This window comes from Condylura cristata, unplaced genomic scaffold (genome assembly GCF_000260355.1).
Source record: "Condylura cristata isolate star-nosed mole 26May11 unplaced genomic scaffold, ConCri1.0 scaffold00010, whole genome shotgun sequence".
In the NCBI taxonomy this organism is placed as follows: Eukaryota; Metazoa; Chordata; class Mammalia; order Eulipotyphla; family Talpidae; genus Condylura; species Condylura cristata.
Window position 1 is genome coordinate 49,107,220 of NW_004567111.1, and position 25,041 is coordinate 49,132,260.

General features: G+C 36.7%; 1 protein-coding gene across 1 annotated transcript; it reads right to left on the reverse strand.

Moving 5' to 3' along the window:
* Positions 1 to 25,041, reverse strand: PROSER1 (proline and serine rich 1). Its single transcript, XM_004680226.2, has 13 exons — positions 24,240 to 25,041; positions 21,583 to 21,648; positions 19,400 to 19,468; positions 17,598 to 17,692; positions 16,568 to 16,661; positions 14,712 to 14,822; positions 12,946 to 13,029; positions 12,266 to 12,344; positions 11,582 to 11,677; positions 7,874 to 7,918; positions 2,744 to 4,526; positions 2,234 to 2,384; positions 1 to 1,664 (listed from the first exon to the last, which is right to left on the reverse strand). Exons 1-13 carry the CDS (start codon positions 24,282 to 24,284, stop codon positions 1,542 to 1,544), a joined length of 2,841 nt encoding a protein of 946 aa, XP_004680283.1. The 5' UTR covers positions 24,285 to 25,041; the 3' UTR covers positions 1 to 1,541.

Genomic DNA, 25,041 nt, shown 5'->3' on the forward strand with positions numbered 1-25,041 from the left:
TAATTTTAAAAAGTTTTATGAATGTAGACTTAAGAACAAATGACAGCTACTAGCAATTAGCATCAGAAGTTAATTGAGGTTACAGTCTGTGTTTGAAGACAAAGGCATAAATCAGTGTTTTAAGTGTAGGTTATAATATGATTTTGACATACGATCCTAGTAAGAGGAATGAGCAATCAGTAGTATAAATTGCATTTTCAATTAAATTCAGACAAAAATGTTATATAATCGTTATATATATTAGCTCTAGCACATACAAAAAAATTTAAAAGCCTATCTAAGCATTTAATAAAACACTTATAAAATAGTTGTCATATTCATAAAGTTTATTTTAAAAAATTGTTAAAAACTAACCATACAGGAATATTTATTAATATACTTAAAAAGTCTGTTTCCCATGTTGAAGGAAAATACATTAGCAACATCTTCCAGACACCATCTTTATAAAAGTAAAACTTCTAGATGCTGAAATGTACTACAGTAGATTCTATAGCTTACACTTTTAATCACAGGATCGGAAATCATTCTCCCTACTCCCCACCCTCCCAAATGTGGCAGTTATTATACTTAAATTAATGACATTCAATCATGTTCTACTACCACAGATTCTTAAATAGAGCACACACTGCATATTTACTAACAGAGCCAGTCTTCTCTATTTGTCGTCACATAATTCTTTTAGATAAGATTCACTTTAAGTACAAATAGAAATACTACATCCCATGATTGTAAACATTCACCAAGAGCTTCCATAGTACGAGTAATAGAGGTGGCCCGAGAGTCAGTCACGTGTTCCTCACTCATTTGGATACTGCTGAAACAAGAAATAAATCCTGAAGGCAAATTATCAGACGCCTTACTTGAATTTCTGTAAGAAAGGAGTTCTGGATATATATTTTTAGTCAAAAACACCTGAAAGTCATTCTAAAGACTACATTAAGCACCATTTTCACTTACCTGAAATATATTGAGTTAAAGTCAGCAGTATATATTTTGATGATTAGTATCAGAAGTTAAAAATGACCATTGCTCTCAAGTCCCCTTTATGAACACACAGGAACACTGCACTCCAGCGATGCCTGCAGGAGCTGCTCACGCACCGAGAGCAGTTAACTCCCCGAGGCCACATGCTGCCCAGAGTCTGAGGCACAACTGTTACTCTGTCAGTGGATGCTATACAAGCAGATTTAAGGCTGTATTCGGCTATAAAGAGTTCAAGCTCCTCTTTAATATTCTTCCTACATAGATCACATACACAATTCCAAATTTCATTAGATAGGAGGTGAAAAGTCCCCAAACATTTTTTTTAATACTATTCTCTATACAATTTATTGTCAGCATATTTACATAGGAGGAAGAGTTCATACTTAAAACCATTAAAAAATGCAATCATGATTTTAAAACCCTTATCCCAATTTCCCTAGGATTATCCTCATCCTCATTTCTGACTTTTGGCCAACTTCACATTTGTCAGATTGTTCGCTGCAGTCCTTAGGCAATTCTGTTGTTGCTCCGAAGGAGAAATCAAAATTCAAATATATTCACTGCCACCCACTTTGAGAGAGGCCTGGTTGCAAGGAAAATGGTGTTCCTGGAGTTGAAGGGTAACTAGGAAACCCATCCGGCTGGGCTGGGTAGCCTTCCAGCGCCGAGGCTGAATGGACCTGACAGAAAGAACACACAGTTAAGCAGAGTGCCAAGTCCACAAGGTCTGCTGCACGTTTGCCTCTGCCACATTACAGCTGGAGTGCAAGAGAAAGAAGAAACACTGGCATAGGAAAAGCTGACCTCTTGAGATTTTAAAGAAAAACACAAACTTCTTAGGAGGAGGAGATACCTATAAATGTCATTAAGAAATTTAAATTCCTTCAAAAAAAGTCAACAGACTTCCCCAAAATAATTGGCTTTAACGACCCACTGGGTTAGCTTAGCTTATTGAAGACAAAGTAAAATTAAGTGTCATATATAAGTAAGACCACACTTTATAAAACTGAGTCTTTACAGTTTATAAGCAGGAACAACACTTATGCAGGTGAAAAGTCCCACCACCCTTGTTACCCTTCTACAAGAAGAGAAGCATAATTTGCCAATTTTGGTATCAAACCTCCAGACATTCTGGTAAGTCATTTTACCAACACTGGGATACCACAAGTTGGTCTTGCAATGTAGTCACTATCTAAGTTATGGTACATGTTAGTTACCATTTTACTTCTGCCAGACAGCACCTGCTTACCTGCTGTAACAACGCTGACTGTGCAGCTGCGTTATGCTGTAATTCTTGCAAAGATGACTGTGAAGGATTCTGGGAAAAACCTGGGATCCCTGGGAGGGACAAAAGGCCTGGAAAAACAGAACTGCCTGCAGCTTGAAGTCCAGATGATAAGCTGAAACAAGGAAGAATAGATAAAATATCAATGCTAGTACTTCTGTGTTTGTCAAATACTAATTTAACGTATCTTTACTTTCTATTATATAGTATTCTGAATTCATTAAGTCAATGTTTTACATATAGTACTTCAGTTGTTTCACATCAAGATGAGTTATCAGATACAAATCTTAAAATCATCTGAGAATGCATTTATATTTTGTATTTACTTGAATCACAAAACATTTTTTGAGCACTGAAGTTTCTGACTAGAAAAACACCACTTAGCATTATCTACAAGATTTTGACTGAAAATAAGACTTGGGCTACAAGTTAAGTAAAGACTGATTTTTATCCAGCTCCAAACGACTCACATACCCAGCTTGTGCAACAAGAGCAGAGTTGAAGTTGGAACTGAAGGCTGAAGCGAAGCCGGGGAGGACAGGCGCTGGCGACGGGGCCGTTGCAGCCACAGGTAGGGGCGTGACAGCCGCAACTGTAGTCGGCGCCTGCAGCCCCGGGAATGAGGGGAGAGCAGGGGTAACACTGGGGGTGTTAGAGACAGAAAAACCTGGGTAGGAAGGATTTGAAGATGGCAGAGGTCCTTGAGTAACTGAAAACAGCGAGGGGACGGCAGTCGACAAGTTGAGGGGGAAAGGTGCTGCCGAGGCGGGAGCTGATACAGAGAGCCCTGAGAGAACAGCAGCTGTGGAACTGGGGTGCGGGAGGGATGTGGACGTGACAGCTGCAGATGAGGTGGCTATTAGTGACCCTGGAAGAGAGACTGATGGATTAAGAGGTGGGTTGCCAGCTAAAGGGAAATTATTGGTCAAAGAAGTAAAGGGAGGCAGAGCAGTGAATACTGGAGTGATGGGGGTAGAGGAGCCATGGGGAGGAAGAGAAATAGAGGAAAGAGGATTGGAAGTGTTTAAGGGAGTACTCAAACTGGAGAGACCGGATAACGCAGGGTTAAGGCAAGTCGATAAACTAATGGGCACTGACGTGGAAGTATATGCACGACCCAATGTCCCTGACAAACCTAAAGTGCCATGAGAAGGATTCACAGAATGAGATGGGCCTTTGAAGGCTGAAGGAGTAGGACTCGTGGGCTCAGTCTTAATCATTACAGGAAGTGTCGTTACAGCAGGGGCAGATGAAATATGCAGGTCTGGGTTACTCGGGTGGGGGCCATGAAGAAGGGTCGCTGAGGAGCCACAGCTGACTGGCACTGAAGTCGAAGACGATGTAGGAGTAGCCAGAGGAGACTGTATGGGCAAAGCCGAGGGAGTGGAAGTTGAGTTAACGATGGGGGATGGCAGGCCTGGGAACATGGCCAGTCCTGGGGTGGAAGACCTCTGTGAGGCAGGAAAGGGTGAGGGGGCATAGCTCTTGTTAGGAGCCGAAGCACCAGAATCAGAGTTCTGATTAGGAAGTGAAGGGAGTGAAGCCAGCCCACTTGTAACAACAGAGGATAAAGCAGAGGAGTTGATTAAATTGGTATCATTTGATGTCAGAAAGCCTTTCAAGGCAGACAAAAGAGGATTATTTACACCAAGTGGACCAGCCACGCTGGGAGCAGAACCACTGGCAATTACGGGAGTTGGGTTAGACAAACCTTGGGAGGTTGGTGTCAAGGGCACAGGGAGACCTGCAAAAACTGACGACATTGAAGCAGAATTTGGGTTGTTGGTAGAAGCAGCAGTAGAGGCGGCAGAAAAAGGGAGGCTAGTGAAAGGGGCTGAAGTAGAAGTAAATGCTTCATTGGAAGCAGGAGTGGCCCGAGGTGCAGATGTGGCCTGAGGGGCTGGGGTAGGAGTAGCGGAAGGCCCTGGCAGTGCAACTAGGCCAGAAAAAACTGAAGGAACAGGAGTAGATGTTGTACTGTGTACAGATGTAACAGGTGTAGCAGGCAATGAAGGGGTTCTGATAACTGTTGGATTCGGTGTTGATGGCTGAGGTGTATGGACGGCTGAGGAGACCTGCCCCGGGAACACAGGAAGGACAGTATTTGGCATGTTCATCCCAGAAACGGTGGCAGTTGCGGATGTTGATGAATGATTTACGGCCTTCACCGGGGATGCAGTGGGGACAGGAGTTGCAGCAGGTGTGGAAGGATTGGAACCATGAGGAGAGAAGAGCTGATTTGCTGGGGTAGGAAATGCTGTGGGAGATAAAATAAAAGGCAAGAATTTATGAGCATGCTGAAATATTAAATGTTAACTCAAGAGAAATGCACGAAAAATCTGTAAGGTTTCACAAGTAGCAAAGAAAATCAATGACTGGCATAACAAGCAATTATGCACAACTGGATTCTACTATGCTGATGTTCACCATGAAGCCTCAGTTAGAGCCACCTGTCTTATCTCCTAGACCTCCAAACGTCAGCAAATAAACTTTCCTTTCATAATTTCACAATTTTTTTTTTAAAGATTTATTTATTTATGCATACAGAACTGGGGCACAGGCCAGAGATGCAGAGGGTGAGAGGATTCACCAGAGACACAGTGGGGAGCAGAACAGGCAGATAGACAAAGTACACTGCTGAGGGGAGCAGCGGGCGGGTCAGGAGAGGTCTGCCACACCATTTGGATCTCCTCCGGGGCAGGCGGGGATCGAACTCATGCGGAAGTGGCTTTAGTTTCTTAGTGCAGTGCTTTAACCCGCTGCGCCACCAGGGAGGGCCCAATTTCCCAATTTTTTAAAATTCAAAGAATTTAACTGTGATCAGTTTGATGCACTGACTACCTTTAACTCTTTACACCACTTATCTAGAGTGATAACCACAAGTAAGTTCTCCTCATAAGAGATTCAGAACAATGCTATTTTTTCACATACACACAAGGTCTTTCTGGACACAGCCCATGTCCCCAACAGTCGCTACTTGGAGCTGAATTTAATATTCTGGATTATGAGCCCATGTGGCATTTTCTCCCATGCCTTTCCTCCTCACACTGACCTTGCTACAGTACATTGCCCTCCAAGCCTTACTTGTCTTAGGAGCTCCTGTAGGGGCAGCTGCTCATCTGTAGAGCTAGCACACAGCACCTGTGTGTTTAATGGCTGCTGCACTAGACATTGTGATTACCTAAACTATGGTTCCCAAACCTACCTGAAGACTTATTCTCAAGACAAGAGTCTGCTATATTTTTATGCTGATAAAGCTACAAATAATTAATACAAGTGTTGTGGGGATCATTCAGTTCTCCTCCCCACCTGAATTTAGTGTGAATGCTTTGATGATTTTGTTGGTGCCAAATGAAGAGCTGATTTAAGTAGTCATTACATAATACCCACTACTGTTCACTGCTATACTTAGCAGTCTGCTTCAGCTGTAAATAGCACATGTTCCTTTCGCAATGATAATCAACTAAAAGACATTTTCATGGACTTAAGACTTAAAATTTTAAATCTCTGCTTAATAAATCTCTATTTTAACATAGAGAAGCTGACACAATCAATGAAGTGATAAACTATGTTAATTATGGATGTGAAAGGAACCCTAAGGAAATAGAAATAAATAACACAGTAATAACACATTTTATAAAGCAAGTTCAAAGATGGCATACTGGACTAAAAAAATTTTATCGTTGTTTTAGAAAAGCAGGGAGGTCTCCCTGGTGATGCAGGGGTTAAAGACACAGCACTATTAAACTATGAGCAGCTACTGCAGCATGAGTTTGCTCCTCGGCTAGGGAGGTGACCCACATGTCACAGCAGACCTCTCCTGTCTCGCCCACTGGTCCCCTCAGCAGTGTATTTCAGTTGATCTGCCTGTCCTGTTCCCCATGCTGTCTCTGGTGAATCTTCTCATCCCCTCCCCTCTGGCAATCTCCAGTTCTTGTATGCATAAATAAATAAATCTTTAAAAAAAATAAAAGAAGTATGCTTAAAAAAAAAACCTCAACAAATAATAATATAAATATATAACTTCAAATGCAAAAGGCCTGAAGTCTGCATTATATGCATATTGTAAGCAGTGATTTCATTTAAAGAAAACAAGACTAGTTATTATTTTATACTTAAGGGACAAATGAAAATGGACTTGCGTTTTTGTTTTATTTAATTTCTTCTAGACTTAGATGCAAAAGAAATATAGACCTTGTTCTGTGTTGGTAAATAACATACCAAAGAATATTTAGGTTAGTACTGGCTAGGAAACATCTGAGACACTCTTATTTAACCAAATGTCGAGGACCATGTAGTTATTACAAATATCAATATAACGCCAATCGGTATACATTGTTTTTATAGCTATCTTTTGAAAATCTTTACATATAAAGAAGCAAATGCCCTATACTATTAATTATAGTTAAAATGTAACAAAGCAAGAAGCTTAAGAAACGCTAAACATACCATATACCACTTTTCGGTTACCTAATTTAGTTAACCTAAAACAGACCCCTGCCAAGTTTACACCCATGATTTCATCTATTCTATATAACTCTCAGAGATAGATGCTAACATATTCATTTTATAGATAGGAAATCTGAAACTTGCTTGATCTGTTTGAACAGTTTATTTAAAGGTCATGCAGCTAGCAAGCAGTGTCAAAGTGCATATATTTTCAGTTACACAAAATGAATGTAACTAGTGTTATGCCAACAGTCAACAATACTGTATTAAGTATACTTAAAACTGTATAATTAACAATAAAACAATAACGTGGTGGGACAAAGGTTTGAAGATGTAAACCTAATCTGTCAGACCAATGTTAATCAGTATATCATCTTTTTCTTTCTTAATAATGATTAAAAGGAAAAAAAAAATTAACCATTCTAAAAACATAGAACAATGAAGTATGCTATCCCAGGTAATGGCATTATTATTCCCTTCAAAAAGAGAGATATCAATGAGGTTATCATAAAGGCTGAGATTTCCTAAACAGCCTTTTCAAAAAGTTAAATAACCTGCCCAAGGTCACAAAGTCAGCAGTACCAGAGCCAGAGCTAGGTATCAGGGGTGTCCTAATACCTCACTCAGGATTCTTTCCACCACACCATACTATATCCTTTGGAAACCACCAGCTAAAAAAGTGTTTGGACATCATTCTCAGGGAACAGAATTCTCCCACAGAGCCAAGTAACTATACATCATAATGATTAGATTTATCTGCTAAAGAACTAATCCCAGACTTTGCCTTCTATCAGAAAGCAGCACCTTCCTGGCCAAACCAGATTCGACTAAACTAAGGGAAGAATAAAATGTTACAGTGCTGCTGCCATCTGCAGGCATTATGCAGGCCACATTTCATTAGGGCTTCGATTCCATTTTCTGCTGTGGTGCTTCCTTATTCTTTCTACATTAAGTTACATTTCCTCATATACTCACTCTCATGCTGTGTTTACAAAATGTACAATTATTGGGAACCTTTAGAGAATCAAGGAAATTCTCTAACCAGAAACTTTCTCACAGCATGAAGACTTAAAATATACAGAACACAAATTGCTTTTAGGGATTAACTGAGCAGACAACCAGGACAGACATCTTTGAATCAAATTTGATACTTACTTTGATTCTGTGTAGGTTTTGACTGACTGGAAACGTCTTCACTTTCTGTATGAAAATAAGTAAATAAAAGTTGATTTCAAACTTTAATCAAATTATTGATCACACACACAAAAAAACATAACATAACCATCATAATCAGAAATTGGACCCATAAAAAGAAAGAAAGCCCCAAGAAATAAATATGATTGCACAACCTGTCAGAAAATATATATATATATTTATGGGAAAAGAAATTAGTTAAGATCACAGTGGTATGACTGCATGAAAACTTCTAAGATTACAAGCAACTGATCCTCACTACTGTCTCTCCTTGTCAAGTTTCAAATAAACATTGTTATTTTATAGACATATTCAAGGTTGCTTTCTGGAAAGTTAATGACCTGATTATACAATTCACTTAGAAAGCAGTCTAAAGCTGGAAAGTAGGAGGAATCACTGTCCGGGTTAGGCTGACAGTCATTTCTTTTTTTTTTTTTTAAGATTTTATTTTTTTTTATTTATGCATACGAAAATGGGGTATAGACCAGTGGTGCAGGGGCAGTGAGAGGATTCACCAGAGACAGAGTGAGGAGCAGAACAGGCAGATCGACAAAGTACACTGCTGAGAGGAGCAGCGGGAGACAGGAGAGGTCTGCCACACCATGTGGATCACCTCTGGGGTGGGGATCGAACTTGCACTGAAGCGGCCATGGCTTGGCTTAGTGTCGCAGTGCAGCGCCAACCCGCTGTGCCACCAGGGAGGGCCCTGGCTGACAGTCATTTCTGAGAAGCAGTTTCTAAACAGTGGGAGAATGAAGTAGGCAGTGGATGCTGAGTAGAGAATCAAATCCAATCCCATTTGACAACCTCACAAGCCAAAGGGTTTCTACAAACAAGCAGAAAGTGGCCATGCCCATTTGCAGTATTCAGTTCTGAAAGGTCCTAGCTAAAAGCTGTCAACTAGTAGTTGAGGTTGATTTTGAAACCTGCAAGACTGGACAGCTTAAAGCACACTCCTCCTACATGCTAGGCACTACCCACCTCTACCCCCTTAGGAAGGATTTAAGTAATGCACCATTAGCCAAGGGTACAATGGAGAAAAAAGTCACCTCTTATGGCTTGGTAATATTTGTGCAATTAACAGGCAAAGGTGTAAAAGGAACCTGCAGCTCTGACATGGTGAGCAAAACAAGACCACAGCTTTTTAAGGAACTTAGTACAAATATGCAACCAGAACAGATGGTGCTAACAATGGACGTTCAATGAAAGAACGAAAAAGAACTTTAAAATTCTGTAATTAAGAAGATATACAATGCTGCACAGAAATAAGTAGAGATAATGAAGTAAAAAATTAAATGCAAAGAAGTTGAAGATTAGAAATGACATTATGGAAGGCTAAATTACTAAGCTAGAAATAGAAAATCAAAAAACAAAATACAAAAGAAACCACTTAAACATTACAGAGAAGTCCAGAACTCTACAATGAAAGGCATTTCTGAACTCTAAGGATATGGAATATTTCTCTTTTCAGCTTATATAAAGAGATAAATTTCTAATAAAGAAAATTAACTACAATTGGGCTTCTCATCTATAACTCTACCTGAGCCTTTTTTTATGACTGAAAGAAAATAAGAAAGAGCATTTGCCCAACCCCACAAGCCAAACAGCTTATTCAAACAAAGTGGCCAAGATAATTAAAGAAGAAAGGAAGTAGTAAGAAGTAGTACGATATAGGAAACAGTTAACTTCAGTGGTACAGAAATAAAATGTATAGTTATTTACAAAAAGCATGCATTTTGATGAGAAAGAGTATGGAGGTCAGAGATACAGCATGGCTATTTTTAGTTTTTGTATACTGACAAATATTAGCAGTATTAATGGTAAAATTTTTAGGTTTGGGTGGCAAGGAAAGAAAAATCGTTAAAAAATACAATAGCAATGTGCCAGATTCCAGTAAACAAAAGTTAAGAAAAAGTAAAAACTGGGGTAAAGAATTGATGAATATACAAATCAAATAGGACTAAGAACAAATATGTAATTTTTATGATTATTGGAAATTTGTATTAAATTGTTCCTCCATTATATTACATAGCTCCAAAAATCAAATCCAGCTATATATATATATATAAAATGAGCCAATAAACCTACCAAGTAAACAAAACCCTAAAATAAAATAAAATAAAATGAAAACAGGCAAAATATTTTTGTAAAATGAAAAAAAAAAGTTATGACACATTGTCATCTGATAAAAGTATGGAAAAATATTTATTGTAAGATAATTCAGATGACATTTTACAACTAGAAACTCAAGGGGTTCTCAAGAAAAATATTATAAGAGCTAGTCACCAATTAGCATCCAAAATTAAATAGTCGATTAAAATATTAACAACAACAAAAATGTCTAGAGACAAAGCTAAGGCATAGCTATAGGAAGAAACTACAAAATCTCCATAAAAAGATAAAATTAGCTGGTGGGTGGGGGGAGCAGCAATGTCATCTGACATGCTATAAATACATGCATTGAATACTAAGATTTAATACTTAAAAATGCCAATTCTTCCCATATTACTAAATAGTTATAGATACATAACTTTTTAACTGTACAACATGATCCTGTATGTTGAGAAAGAAGAATAAATCGACAAAATAGTTAATAAATGGTACTGACATGTCTGGTTACCATCTAGAAGAAAAAATAAGATGAACATCTATTTCACCGTCTGTGTGAAAATAAATTCCAGATGAGGTCAATTTATATAGTTGCAAGACCTCTTACGTAGACTAAGAAGATCTAAACCAAGACAAGCGATCCCAGCTTCTCTGGCAGTCAATCTATGCAAAAGTGTAAACCTTGAAGAGTAAATATCTCTCATATTGGATAAGAGATAAAATGATAAATTCGGGGATATTTTGCAACTTACTGTCAGTCAGAGAACTCAGTGGAAAACAATAGAACCACACTGGCTATTGAAAGAAAAATAAGCTACTAAATGACATTAAGAAAACTTTTGTCTCTGGGAAGAGCAGAAAATAAACTGAAGTTTTATGGCCACTCAACACACAAAAATAAATAGCAAGTAGATTAAGAGCTATTTATTAAAAAAGAATCACAATAAAAGAAATTTTAGAAGGTACATTTCATTTTCATACTGCTGCAAGGTGATGATTTCAGAATGACACAAGTAAAAGTCAAAACAAGTCAGACATTGAATGCCTATCAAATGAACTTTAAACTTCTGTAAGACATACAAATGAAAACATAAGCTGTGTAGGCTATCAGATCTGCAAAACTTTTAACTGCACAGTCATTTTAGAAAACAGTTTTACAATATGTAGAAAAATATTTATTTTCCTCATCCCACGTTCCCAACAGAGCCCCCGAAAGAGGTTGATGTAGAAAGTGCTAGGAAAAAGCTTGAGACCTTGAGAACACCTTCTTTCCCTTTCCCCATGGTATTAATAATTTGCCAACTGGTAACACTCATTAGGTGAATTATATTTTTGCATAGTCTGTCAAAATTTCTTGCTCATGAGAAATAATGCTTATTTCTGTAACCTACTCATGTTCACACATGTTAGCCAAAATTGCACCAGTGAAACTGTGCAATTACCAGGCCCTGAGTTCATGCTCCTTCTGTTAGGACACACAATGTCAAATAACTGCGTGCTCCATGTGCGTATCTGTGCATGAATAAAAATATTTTAACACCCACAGTACCATGATGTTACCTGTTCCTACTGGATTAGGAGTATATGGAGGTGGTGGGGGTACACCTGGAGCTATGACATTGGCTAATGGTACCAGACCTGCATTGTTATAAGCACCTAAAAGAGAAATCAAACAGGAAAAAAATTGGTATCATTCTGAGGAGTTCACTCTGTATTAATTCAGCTATGTATTTGCTTTTTAAACAGTTACAGAATTGAATTTTACATGGAGATTGAGTCATGGATTCCATGATAGATGAGACCAGATGAAACAACCAGATTCCCACTACTCACTACATATTCATTCTAAGCACCTGGACACTGTATGACATAGCTAGCAGGACCTATCGTGCTGTTTTTTTCTGTTAAATACATATACTTGACCTTTGTACATTAAATGCATTTTTATGATGCCTTTGAAAGGCAACTACTAAAAAGAAATTCAAGATGATTTACCAATGTACTATGAAAATCCATAATAATGATTTAAATGATCTATAAATTAATTTACCGCAAGGAACATATTCTAAGTACACTCTGCTGTACTGTTGTAGATCAAGACACCAGTATCTGACTGTGGGCAAAATCAAACTCATAAAGCATATTTCGTAAGTGTTCAGATTTCTCAAGTACCTATACCAGCATCTACTTTCAACACAATAATTTAAAAGAAAAATGTAAAAAAATTACGAAAGAACGCCTTACTTGGTGCAATAGTTGCATGTGGCCGGCATGGAGGTATTGGATAAGGAACAGGTTTATGTGGATTGTAAGTTGAAGGAGGCTAGGTAAGGGGTAAAATTATAGCAGTTAGAAAAAAAACCAAGGAAGTGATCTCTTGGCAAAATGAAATACAACTTGTTTCTCAAAATATTTAATCCTAACAGGCTAAAACTACTCCAGCTTATCAAATGCGACTGGACTAATTACATGTCACAAATGAGTGAAATTTCTCCTCTTTCATAAATATAATTCCTGTTAAATCCCAAAGGCAGATCCTGCCAAGGACTGCTATTATATACTTCAATTTTTCCAGCGAAGGCTCAGATCTTATCCTAAGTAGCAAATTCCTCTCTAACCTGGCCTACATTAATTCAAGAGTCCCAAATACACTCATATGAAATGACGAGATCAGCTAGGTTTTAGAATCTCAGCTACCAAGATTCTCCAACTTGAAGATCCTCCTGAATTCATGAGGAATTTACCTTACAATTATTACCCTTTTTTCTTCTTTTGGAATGTATACTGTATTTTCTTAGAGCATTCACTTTCATAGAGTTTCTCATATATACCAAACTTCAAGACACAAAAACAGAACTTACATGCTTTGAACAGACAGAAATTTTAAGTTAAGATTTGCTTAGTCACTTATTTTCTGAACATACCGGTTTGGATGGTCCAAGAATTCGGGCAGCTATCCCTTTGCCTTCATTGGTACATTCTTCGCCATCTTTTTTCAGAGGGGTTCCCTATTGAAAGAAAACCATAAAAAGAAAGAATTTAAAAAACATCCACAGGTTAAAAAAAAACCTAAAGAAAGAGAAACTAAACCCCTCATAACAATACATTGCAGAAAAGAACTTTAACTTGTTAGGAATCTGACGACTTGGGTTCCAGATGTAAATTCTGCCCCTGGCTGAATAACCCTTATAAAGTCCTCGACCCTGCTCTGCCAAAGAATTCTCACAACATGAACAGGAGGAACTCAGAAATAAACCCAATACACACAGGGATGACAGAAGGGCAGGACAAAGGATGTTCTAATTTTTTCCCCCTTCACAACAGGCTCAACCAGAAATAGATTTGTAAAGCCACAGTAGGTAAAATACTCAATTAATTTCTATATAGTTGAAAATAAATAACAAAAAATGGTGTTCTTTATAACCAGGAAGTGATAGTTTGTACTGTACAGGGCACATGAGACCCCATTCAAGATCACTAGAGTTGATAGATAACACTGACAGAATGTGTGCTGAAGTGTGGGAAGCTAGTGTGGGAAGCCAAGATGGCCCCAGCGTTCGTCTATGTGTCCTGGCTTACTTCCCGCCCCCGTGACAAGGGCAGACCTCTGTGACAAATAGGAACTTCAGAAATAATGACATTTGAGTTCACAGCTTCCACTTGCCCTCTCCTGGATTATTGCTATGGGGGAACCAGCTGCCACATCCTGAGATACTCAAGCAACACTATGAAAAAGTCCTACAGTGAGGAACAAAGGCCATCTGCTGACAAACACCAACTTTCCAGACATGTATTTGAGTTACCTTGGAAGCTCTGTCTTGAGCTCTGAGGAAGCCCCCAGAGGATTAGCCTCATGAGAAGGAAGTTAAGCTATGCCCATAGTTCTGATCCATCAAAAGCATGAGATAATGCTTATTATTTTAATCCACGAAGTTTGGGGGTTGTCACACCACAAAAAAAAAAATGTACTATTCTTTGAAAAATGTAATTTACAAGGAAGTTTGAGGGAAACTGGCTGATTATATAGCAATTTCTTTCTTACAGGACTTCTCAGAGTCTTCATTATACAACTTGACTCTCCAGGAAGAAAACACAGCATGATGTTTCTCAAACAGACTTAACTGTGTGAAACTATTGAAGAAACACTGTGACTCTTGAGAAATGTTCCTTTACTAAATGTAAAACAGTGTTTCCAAAATACTTGGAAAAACTAAACCAAACAAAATCATCCTCTTTTTCTCCTGGCCTTACTCTTCTGTACATTGCATACAAGTACTTGATGTACTTTAAAGATGAACTAAATGTGAACTAAATAAAACAATGGAGAATCAATGAATTAAGTTGCTGACATAATAAAATTCCTTTGTAGAAGCTCATTAACTGACATTTTTTCTTTTTTAGGGTACAACTTTATTCATTTATTTAATATATATATATTTTATTATATAAATATATGTGTGTATATATATATATATATTTTTTTTTTACATTCACTCTTCATTTACACATTTTTATATCTCGGTTATAATCTCTGTGAAGGTCCCACCACCAATTCCCGCCCCAGTTTTGACCCTATTGCTCTCTCCACTTCTGCAGAAAGCATCAATTGGCATTTTCTTTAAACATTACACTGTGTTAGATTTTAGATTTAGCCACAAAAGTTTTATATACAGTCAAAAAAGATGCTTACTGGGAAAACTCCATTTATGCGACTAGGCTTTCCTTTGGGATATGGATTTCCTGGGATGGTACCACAAGAAGATATCATTGCATGTGGAGCTTTGCAGCCCCCCTTGAAAGCCTACAACATAAAAAAAGAGAGAGATGATGAAAAATAAAAGTCAAATAAACTCTTATAAAGTATTTTGGATACGGGGAAGCTCTGCTAAAAGCATAAATTAAGGAACAGCATAGCATTCAATTTGTTCATACGTCAGCCAATACTTGTATCCATGAACATCATCAAAATCAATAAGTAAAATCACTATTTAAATGGAATTATTAAACAGGTAACAATGTTTATAATGTTGCAACTAATATATTCCTGTACAGAGAAATATTCATGATGGATTTTATAAATTGTGTACAAAAAGCACATTGATTATTTCTCTAACCACCAAGGAAGCCACAGTCCAACACTATAAACACCTGCTCATGGCAGAGGCAAGAAGGCAAAAAAAGATGAAAGAGACATGGTCCTCCCACTCTAGAAATTTATAACTTGGTGGGAAAATACAAATAACACAGGACACTGGGTGTCCAATATAATATTACATAATTATGAGACACTGAAGAAAGGGACTGTGGTCTAGTTAATAATTGTATTATCAGCTCCTCAGTATATATACATACTGAGCTGCACTCAATAAATATTTATTAAAAGAATGACAAACATTATACTAGGCAATAACATATCTATACTCTAATATATCTATATCGTGCAACAGGACTATCATATTATGCACAATATATGCATTTTATAAGTATATACAATTTTTAGAACTAATAACTATATTTTGATATTAGTTCTAAAAGTTTATTGCAACACATATATTAGCTGTATTACCCCAACACTAAAAATCAGCTCAATTTTTGGCTATTATAAATAATAAAAGGGTGATTGTTCTTATGAATGTGTGTTTCTATTTACTTCCTTAGAATAAATTCTTAGAAATTAGAACTGTGGAGACAAAAAGTATGAACACTGTACTAATTTACATTGATCAAACACTCCACTTCAACCCAAATCAATTCTATGAAGGGAAGTAACAAAGTCAAATGCTTTCTAAGAAAGAAAACTACAGCAGCAAAGCGCAAGTAGCTAACAATTTGTCAAGAAAGCTAATGAAGAGGCTATTATAGTAAATAAATGCAATCTCAGATCTTGCCTCTGCTTTAATAACTATGACTAGGCACAGTTCTCTATCCTCCCTGTGCTCAGTGAAGAGTGAGGATTAAATACGATTGGGCTGAAAGGTCTAAGGAGAGCAGTCTGAGTCTTCCCCAAATACACTTTATTTTCACTGCAATTACAAGCCATCACAATCCTGGGAAACAATTACCTTAGAATATAAATCAAGCCTTTAACTTGACCACTTACTATTTCCTCCACTCTTGGAAATTCTAAACTAATAAACAGAAACTTCGCTATATTTTAGAATTCATTTTTATGAATATGGTGAATATAATCCTGATGACAAACGAAAAAGTATATTTCCTAAAATATATCAACGGAAAGACCCAAGCTGGGTACCATGGCCTGGCTACCAAGAGACTGAGACACAAATTTCCACGGAGGCTCAGCGAAGTGATCCACTGACTTCTCAGCTTACCCCTCCCTCCATCCATCCATTGGGATCCCCTTCACCCAACTCTGGTTTATCCCAGAGAGGGCAGAGATGTTCACCCTTAACCCAGTCAGTTCAGCCACCAATGCTAGCATAGGAGTACTTTTTTTCTTTCAACATTCAGAAAAACCAATATATCATTTATACCACAATTAGAAAAACCAATATACCATTTATATCACAACCTTGAGAAATTTACCTGTTCGAGTACTCTCTTGCACCGTTTCTTCTCAGACATATTTATCCTGAATAAATCTTCAATGGGACGAGAATTCTGAGCATCAACAATGTTTCTACCAAGGAAATACACTTTAGCTTTTCCATAAACTATGTACATATACAGAAGCCAACAACTCTTTTTCCCACCCAAAAAAATCTTGAGTAAGCTTTCCCCTTGATATAAATAATTTGTTTATATAAAGTTGATAAATATAAATGAACTGAGGTTTACCAGGTAACCTGAAAATAACAAAGTAACATTATAAGTAAAAATCACTACTTTTGAGTTTTTGAAAATAAAGCTTTCAAGGAATGTCAGAAAAGCTACAGCAACAGAACAAACCTATGTTTTAAATGTACAAAAATCATAGCTGATCAGTAAATTAAGTTTTCTCTTAAGCTTTATTTAATTTTACATTTTTATGTATATCTATAAATTCAAAAAGGACTTACAAAAGCATGTGCTATAAGTAAACAGCAATTTATAGACTTAGTATACAAACGAGTAGATTCCTTTTTGCTTTAAGTTTACATTCATTGTAATTATTTATCAAATGTTGTGCTGTTTTTATATTACCTTACAATATTTAGTTTTCATGCCCTAATTAGTAAGTAGGTAAGACCCTTCTTTTGTTACAATGAAGAGTAATGTGCAGAAAAAGAAAGTCCATATGGAGTCAAAAAAACATGCTGCAAAGTGGAGAAACTCTAAATTTTACTGACTTATCAATGAGCATTTCAAGTTTTTCAGAGTAGGAAGATAAAGCAAGAAGTTGAAAAGCAAGACCAATCAAAATAATTATTTAGGTACAATTTTATAATTTATAACCATGTATAATGAATATACTAGATTTTTTAAAACATATTCAGATGTAAGAATTTAGTTCTATAATTTCAGATTTCATTAGTGCTTCATTTATTAATATAATTCTGACACAGAAACACATGCTAGGTAAGACAATTTAAGCATCTAAAATTTCTTCAATGAAGTAAAGAGAAAAAATACTTACGAAGCTAACAGTTCAAGAGCAACTAGTTTGTCTTTACTGAAGGTGAAACAGTTGAGTATATTGACCACTTCTGCTGGGTGAACAGCCACCATTTTCTATTAATATAACAAATAATTTTATTTTCAATATGAGAAATTTTCATTCAGAAATTACTTTTTAAAGGGAAGTATAGTCAGTGTTCACAATTCAGGTAAAAACTGCTTACACAAAAGTCCCTACCATCTACGTAAATCAAACTTAGGCATATTCAATATAACCATTTTAACTGAGGATTTAAGTTCTCCTATGTGCTCTTTTATATCCACAGTGTGTTCATTTATAGAATTACAAAAGTATTTAAATACTACTTTCCTCAGAAAGCTTAAAAAGAAGGGAATGTTTACAATTATGGAAGACATTTCTTGAGAAAAATGACATTCCTTAGTTAGAGTAGTAGGTACAGACAGTGCTTTCTATAGAGTAGAATATATGATGAAATGTGTTACTGAAAAAGGATAACATAGTAACTTCAGTTAGGGAAAACATGAAAACAGATTTCTTTATGGCAGAATATTTTCTTAGGAATCTTATTTTAATGTACATTATGACCTTCCAAGATTGTGTGGAATATTATATAATTTGACTAAATACCTCACATTTGAAGAACAGGTTGAAAGTTTGGTCGGTTACAGACTTAAGATAACAGTGGCAGGAATTCAAAAACAAAATTAATTTATGAAGGAAGATCAATTAAACAGTCATTCAACAGATTCCTAAAACTTGGAACAATGGTTTTCAAACACTTTTGCTCATGTATTAGCAAAAGCAATAGTAAAACAATACATATATATACTTGCTTGCATGTTTTTAGAGTGCCATCTAAAAATATCTGCAAGAGATTAATTTCTTTATGATAATTATATATTTGTAAAGAGCTTGAAACTGATTAAGTTCTCTCATTTTATGAAAATGTCCACTAAGTAACTTAATGTCAAAGGCAGTCTTCAGTGTGAAGCCAACTAATCAATTCAGATTTTGTCATAAAAGACTGAATTCAATTCAAATGAATGCACTAAGTTGCACCTAGGCTAACATTCTCATCTCTAAATTGAAGTTCTAAGATAGGTAGACAAGCAGGCCCAAAGCTTTGTAGTTTGTTATCATGAAAAAATAAGGCAAGTTTTTCATTAGCATATACTAGAGAAATCATGTTTGTTCTTCCTCTCAGATTATGTTGTTTCTTCAATACCAGGTTTGTTCTAGGCTACAGAGTGGTGCTATCCAATACAGTTGCCACTAGGCACATTTGCCTGTTTAAGTTAGAGTGAAATAAATTGAAAATATAGTTCTTCAGGGAAGACCAGACATATTTTAAGTACTCACTAGCCACAGTTGGCCCATGGTTACTATACAGAACATAGAAATAGAACATTCCCAGCAGTGCTTAACGTTCATTTGGATAATGCTCGTTTAAAGAATTTCAGTATAAACCTGTCTGATTACACATCTACAATTAAGTACAAGAGAATGAAGATATGTATCCGAAAATATTATAAAAAGAATGCAAATCCTGTGTTTTGATTGCTTATGAATATTTTTTCTACCAATCTGCCAACTAAGACTCTATGGTGTGCAATTTAATAATATAGTACATACAATTTTTAACTTATAGCTCAGAAAGCTTTCATTTTTTAAGTCATTTGGATTATCAAAGTGCATTAGAATTCAGGGTCAGTTTTTGTAAAGCAAAGTACAACTTGAGATAAATGATAGGAAACTGGAGAATTATAAAATTATCTTTTAAAAACAAAACAGGTACTTACATGCTGTAATGCTTTCATTGCCTTCAACTGAGGCTCAGCCCAGGAGAAATATCTTAGTAAATCAACCACCTGAAAGTAAAGAAATAATTTAAGACACAATGTGTTTGTAAGACACAATATACATATCTACAAGATAAATTTCAGTACTCTGAATTACTATTCAAAATGTTGGTTGGGGCCAGATAATGAGTGATGAAGATGACACCAATTTAATCTTTGCTAACAGAGAAGCCATGCGCAGATACTTAAGTTATATCAATTAAATCAAATAAAAACATTCAGTTCTTTATTGCTAAAAAATACTTAAAAGCCATATGAAGGTGGCTACTATGATGGATTGCAGATAAGAGAAAATTTCTGCCATGGAAAAAATCTATTGCACAGCACTGGTCTACAAGTAAAAGCACAAGGTATAGAAAAAAGAAAAGTACATAAAGAAAAAAGGGTTGGGAAAGCACCAGATGGTGACAAAATGCCACCTAAGAAATATGAAGATATATTATGAGTGAAAACCTTTAAAACACCAGTGAAGAGTGACTGCTTTATAATCAACCACAAAAGTACTAAGTGGTGTGATTTACTGTCCAGAGACCACACTTCTACTATTTCACTTGAATCTGCACTGCATAACACTCATCTTCCCTAACAGACCTATTCTGTAAAAGCTAAAAGCATAAGAATCACCCTAAATTACTGCAGCAGCTCCCAAACAGTAGATCACTTAAAGAGCACAGGCAGGCAGGTTCTCGCAGGCTGCCACTAACACTAAAGAACTTCAAAGGACTGAATGAGGGAGAAATTGTGGTGAGGGGTGAACAGAGCATCAAGATGACAACACTGAAATCTCAGCATGATCACTGCCACCCTGGGTCACTGCCTCCAGAGGTATTCTAAAAGAAAGAAACGACTTACAAAAAAATGGGCAATAAAGTCGGAGCTAAGCCTGTGACTTCTTGAAATGGTGTTAAGATTTAGATTATTCTGCAAAGTATGGTTAGCGTTAGAAGCTGGCAGAATATGCGAAGAGTGAAAATAATTTTGCTCCTTGTAAAGAGACACATAACTGTTACCAAGTACGATGATCACTTTCTAGATAATTTGGTGAATGGCAAGTCTACCCTTTTACAGAAATAATATTCTTACTTACATAGAAGATGTTATCTGGCACTTTACCAAACAACATTTCAGTGTCACAGGAAGAAAAAAATTTAACACAGCAATTAGACTTAGAAGATCATACTTAGAAGTAGTTTAATATAGTTTTAAAGGACTATCATTGAGTAGAATAACTAAAGGGAAATTTTTATAAAATTTCACACACACAAAAGCTATTAGGTATGAGAGATGACAAATCTTTACAAAACATTTTTAAAAAGAATGTATGAAAAGCAACTGAAGAGCTGAAAACAAAGCTTAAACAGGCAGCACCACACCATATTATAAAGTTAGCTTTCAGGAATTTGGTAGGCAGAATTTCTACAGGCTTAACATTACTTACACTTTAAAGATTTGAAAATCTTGAGAAACAGGTAAAAAACTGGAACATTTGCTAATTTGGTCTACAGACACATATGCTGCCTCCACTTCGTATTTCTCAAGTGTTGCTCAGAAATTTGGTGCGCAAATGCAGGTGCATGTGTAAGAATACATATTTTTTTCAAATTAGCAAACTCCTTCAGGGTGAAAGTTTTCACCAAATTACCAGGCTTAAGACATTAGTGTTATTATAGCAGTTAAAGAAATTATGTATTTCTTTTTCCTCATTGCTGAAGTTTTTAATTGGTGGCTTCCTGTATGAACATATTCATCATTTGCTTATGTTCTTTTATAACATACAGATTTTGCCAATTAATGACTTATACAATACAACTTTGGGGATTCATTTATCATTAGAGGTTTATAAATTTATATATTGTACCCAGAATGATAAACATTTTGAAATTGTTATTTTTAGACACCACCTTTTTAAATTGTTAAAATACGATACGGTGGTGAAAGTGGGTATACTTAGAAAATGTCTTTAAATAATAAATCCTATAGTTTACCAAAAGGGAAAGCTGGAAAATTCCTAAATGAATACAGCAAAAAAGTAAAAGCAATTCTGAACCTAACCAGCAGGTAAATTGATAGTAAGTAAAAGTGTTTTAAAAAAAAAAAAGGCATTTGCTTAAATATAGGAATACCTGTTCACTAGAGAAATAGCCGTGCACATATTCAATTGCTTTTAATTTGTATTCTGTCAAAACAGCCTAAAAAACATAGAAAAACAGCAATTAATATATGTAAACAGAACATTAACCCACAAATATCAAAACTAACTAAGCAAGTCTCAGCCTCTTAAGCCTGGTCAACAGAGCAACTATTAATAAATTCACTGTGGAGACACATTTCCGCCTTTTCAGGTTTCATGTTACAAGGATTTCAGTGGATAGCAGGAAAACTCTTGGGCCTCCCAACTCACACCTACAAAGGGATTAAAATTATCATAGGTAAGGTTTAACATTAATTGTAATACATATAGAATTCCTATTGAGTATTTTCAGAAAATTCCAAATTGCACTCATGTGTCTTTTTAAGAAAAATGTATCAGGCAATACTCAAGTGTTCAATTCTTTACTGAGCACCTACTATGTGCTAAATGGTGGAGAAACTCAACAAGATCTAAATAATTGAGGCTCTCAACATTTCTATGGAGAAATGAGAACCCAAGAAGTCAGAGAGGACCTTCAAATTTTGTCTTCCATTGACAGTGTGAATTTTGAGAGGCATTTTAATTATCCTGAGAGCCTCCTCACTTACAAGACAGGCTACTTTATGGTTACTGTGAGAATTAAGTCAACAGCAGATCTAACACCTGATAATAAATGCTGGTTCCTTTTCTCCTACAGCATCCATCAGTGAGACACTCAGAGAAGTCAGTGGCCAGCACAACCTATAGCTGAATGAAATCACATGTTCTCACACATGCCCAGCTTAAATATGAAAAAAATCAATCATAACTGGATAATTACACATGTAAACAACGAACCCCCTTGATTATATTACAAAATATTTGTAATAATGCTAGGAGAAAATATTATAACCAGTCACTCAAGAAAATTATCCAGGTTGTTCAACAGTTTTTTATTGCAAATGCAGGTGGAGTGGGATGGGAAGGACATTCTGAAAGTATTCTTGGGAATACATACTTGTTTAAAGAAATTATTGGACATCATCAAAAGCAAATTTCTGACACACCCAAAACATAAATTATGATACAGTGTAACTTCTTTAATTACAAGATCTAAAAACAAAATCAAGTTTTCTGGATCAAATCCTAGTTATGCTGATGAGCAGTCCCATCTCAATTCTTTCTTCAGTGTCACAGAGGCCCAGCTGTGTGTGTCCTCTGGCACAACATGAGCTGGAGTTAGACTGCTCAGTTTTAATACTGGAGCCAGATAACCAGCTTGGTATAATTTTGAACAGACCAGTTAGTCTCACTGAATACAGGAATGCCAGCCATGGGTAAAATAAGTATAGCATCTATACCTCTTGGGTTAGGGGCATTAAATCAAATAAGGCACAGTCAAGTGCTTAATAATAATTTACTGTTTATTACCTACTTTAGGAAAGCAAATTCATCACTGCTTCTTATCCACCTTTTTCCCTATTTCTTTTCCTTTTATCTTCTTACATGCCTTTGCTGTAAAGGGCAGTACAGACAGTATAACCTACCTATAGTGACAGAAAGATTAATTTAAACTGACTTACATTTACAAAATCCGAAGGTTAACTTTTAAAATACCATGTTTTTCTTACATTTGATTCTGTCTGTATCTTTATCCTATTTTAATAGACTAAGAAAATGTTGATGCATCTTGGCATAGAGAGCAAAAGTATTTTGACTACAGACTGGAAGTAAGGATTTAAGTTTTCTCTCATGTAGCTATGATTTTTATTTCTGGAAAATTTTCTCTTTTCATTATTACTGACAATATCACCTTTTCACAAGTTAGTAGGATAAGAATATATAAACTGACACGGCAGATTCAAAAAGAATTGTACTGGTCTTCTGAACACACTATTTTCTTAACAGTAATTAGCAATTTTGTTATTAATTTCATAAATTGAAATAATGAGGACCAGAGCAGACTAACAATTCCTTCTTCAGTCTTAAATGTAGGGAAAATGGTGAAATAATTGCCGATTCCGCTCTAGCGTTAGGAATGGTATGCAGATCCTCCTGATCTAATCATGTTTTTTGTTGTTGTTGTTTAGTTTTGTTTGTTTGTTTTTCCCCTTCAGGTGCTGTTGGGCTCAAGGCTACATTCCAAAAACTTTACTGTCTGGCTCACTCAAAAAAAGCAAAAACAGAAAGGAGACAGAAAAAGTTTTGAAATTTAAGTTATATAAGCCCCTCCCTAAGACTTCAAACTTATAGCCACACTTTTCATTGAGACATTAGTTTGACTTGTCATAATAGCTATTAAACTTTCACGTGTTATCTTTACTTTTCAGTCATTTTTGTTACTAAAGGTGATACAACAGATATATCAAATCATCTATCCAAAAGTACAGAGCTACAAACATTAAAGACTTGTAGAACCGGCTTAGGAATCGAAGGTTCCTGTATTTTCCATAAATACCGCACAGGTTTATCGAAGTTTAGCATTAACCTAACCTTTTACTTGCACCGTGAAATGTACCAAGACGAAAGCTCCTGAATTAGATTAAAATTCGAACCAACCTTACAATCTTAGAACCTTTATTTTGTGCAGTCTGCACACAGACCCTCAAAGAGAACAAACCAAGAAAGTTCGTAGGTCAAAGGATGAATTAAAGAATTAAGTATAGTTACCTTTCTAATTTCATCCAGCACCGTCTCAAAGGACTTTTTGTCCATCTTGACTATCTCGACGTGGTTTTAACAGCTATACGTTCAGTTATAAAACATTCATCCTTGATCCGCTCCAAGAGTAAAAAAATACTTATAAGCGAGGAGAAAAAGGATTCCAGGAGCAGGAAAAAGGATGCGGAGAGGTAGAATACTTCAAACTCTGCAAAAATGTCTGAAAACGGAGACTTATAAAAACTTTTATTAAAAACAAAACCCGTCAGGCTTCCCCAGTTTCTTTACATAAAGCTTCAGTACACCTCGGAGAAGAGTCGAGTTCTCCGAATCCGGCAGAGAAACCCTGGATGCGGCAGTAGGGCGAGCGCTGTTCTGCTGGTCCCCAGGAGCGGAGGGCCAGATTCCGCCGGAGAAAGCAGCAGCAGTTTTCCCGGGAAAACTGCACCCAGAGCTCCACGGACAGCAGGGAGGGAAGCTCCGGCCTCTTCGCCAGAAGCAGCGCCTGTGCCGCCGGCGGCCGGCTCTCACCGTCCCAATCCTGGACGCATGGCCCGGCTCGCGCCCACCCCCAGCAACAACCCTGGACTCCTGGGCCCCGCAGAGTCCGACGGTAGCGGCCTGGCAAGCTCTTTGTTACCAGCTGCCACAGCTTCCGGGAGTGCACCGGCTGCCGAAGAACACAAGGAGCCCGGCGAAGGGGGACACGATCTCGGATAGGGGGACTCCCGAAGACCGAGCAGCCCGAACACAGAGCCAGGTGCCCTTTCCGGTTATCCCTACAGCACCCACCGGCTCACGGGGACCTTCA

Bases quoted from the DNA above. Each gene is read 5' to 3' on its own strand.
- PROSER1 (XM_004680226.2), bottom strand. From the start codon at position 24,284: ATGGACAAAAAGTCCTTTGAGACGGTGCTGGATGAAATTAGAAAG. The intron at 21,649-24,239 runs GTAACTATACTT...TATGTTTTTTAG, and splicing joins TGCTGGATGAAATTAGAAAG to GCTGTTTTGACAGAATACAA. The intron at 14,823-16,567 runs GTAAATTTCTCA...TTTATGTTGTAG, and splicing joins GCAAGAGAGTACTCGAACAG to GCTTTCAAGGGGGGCTGCAA.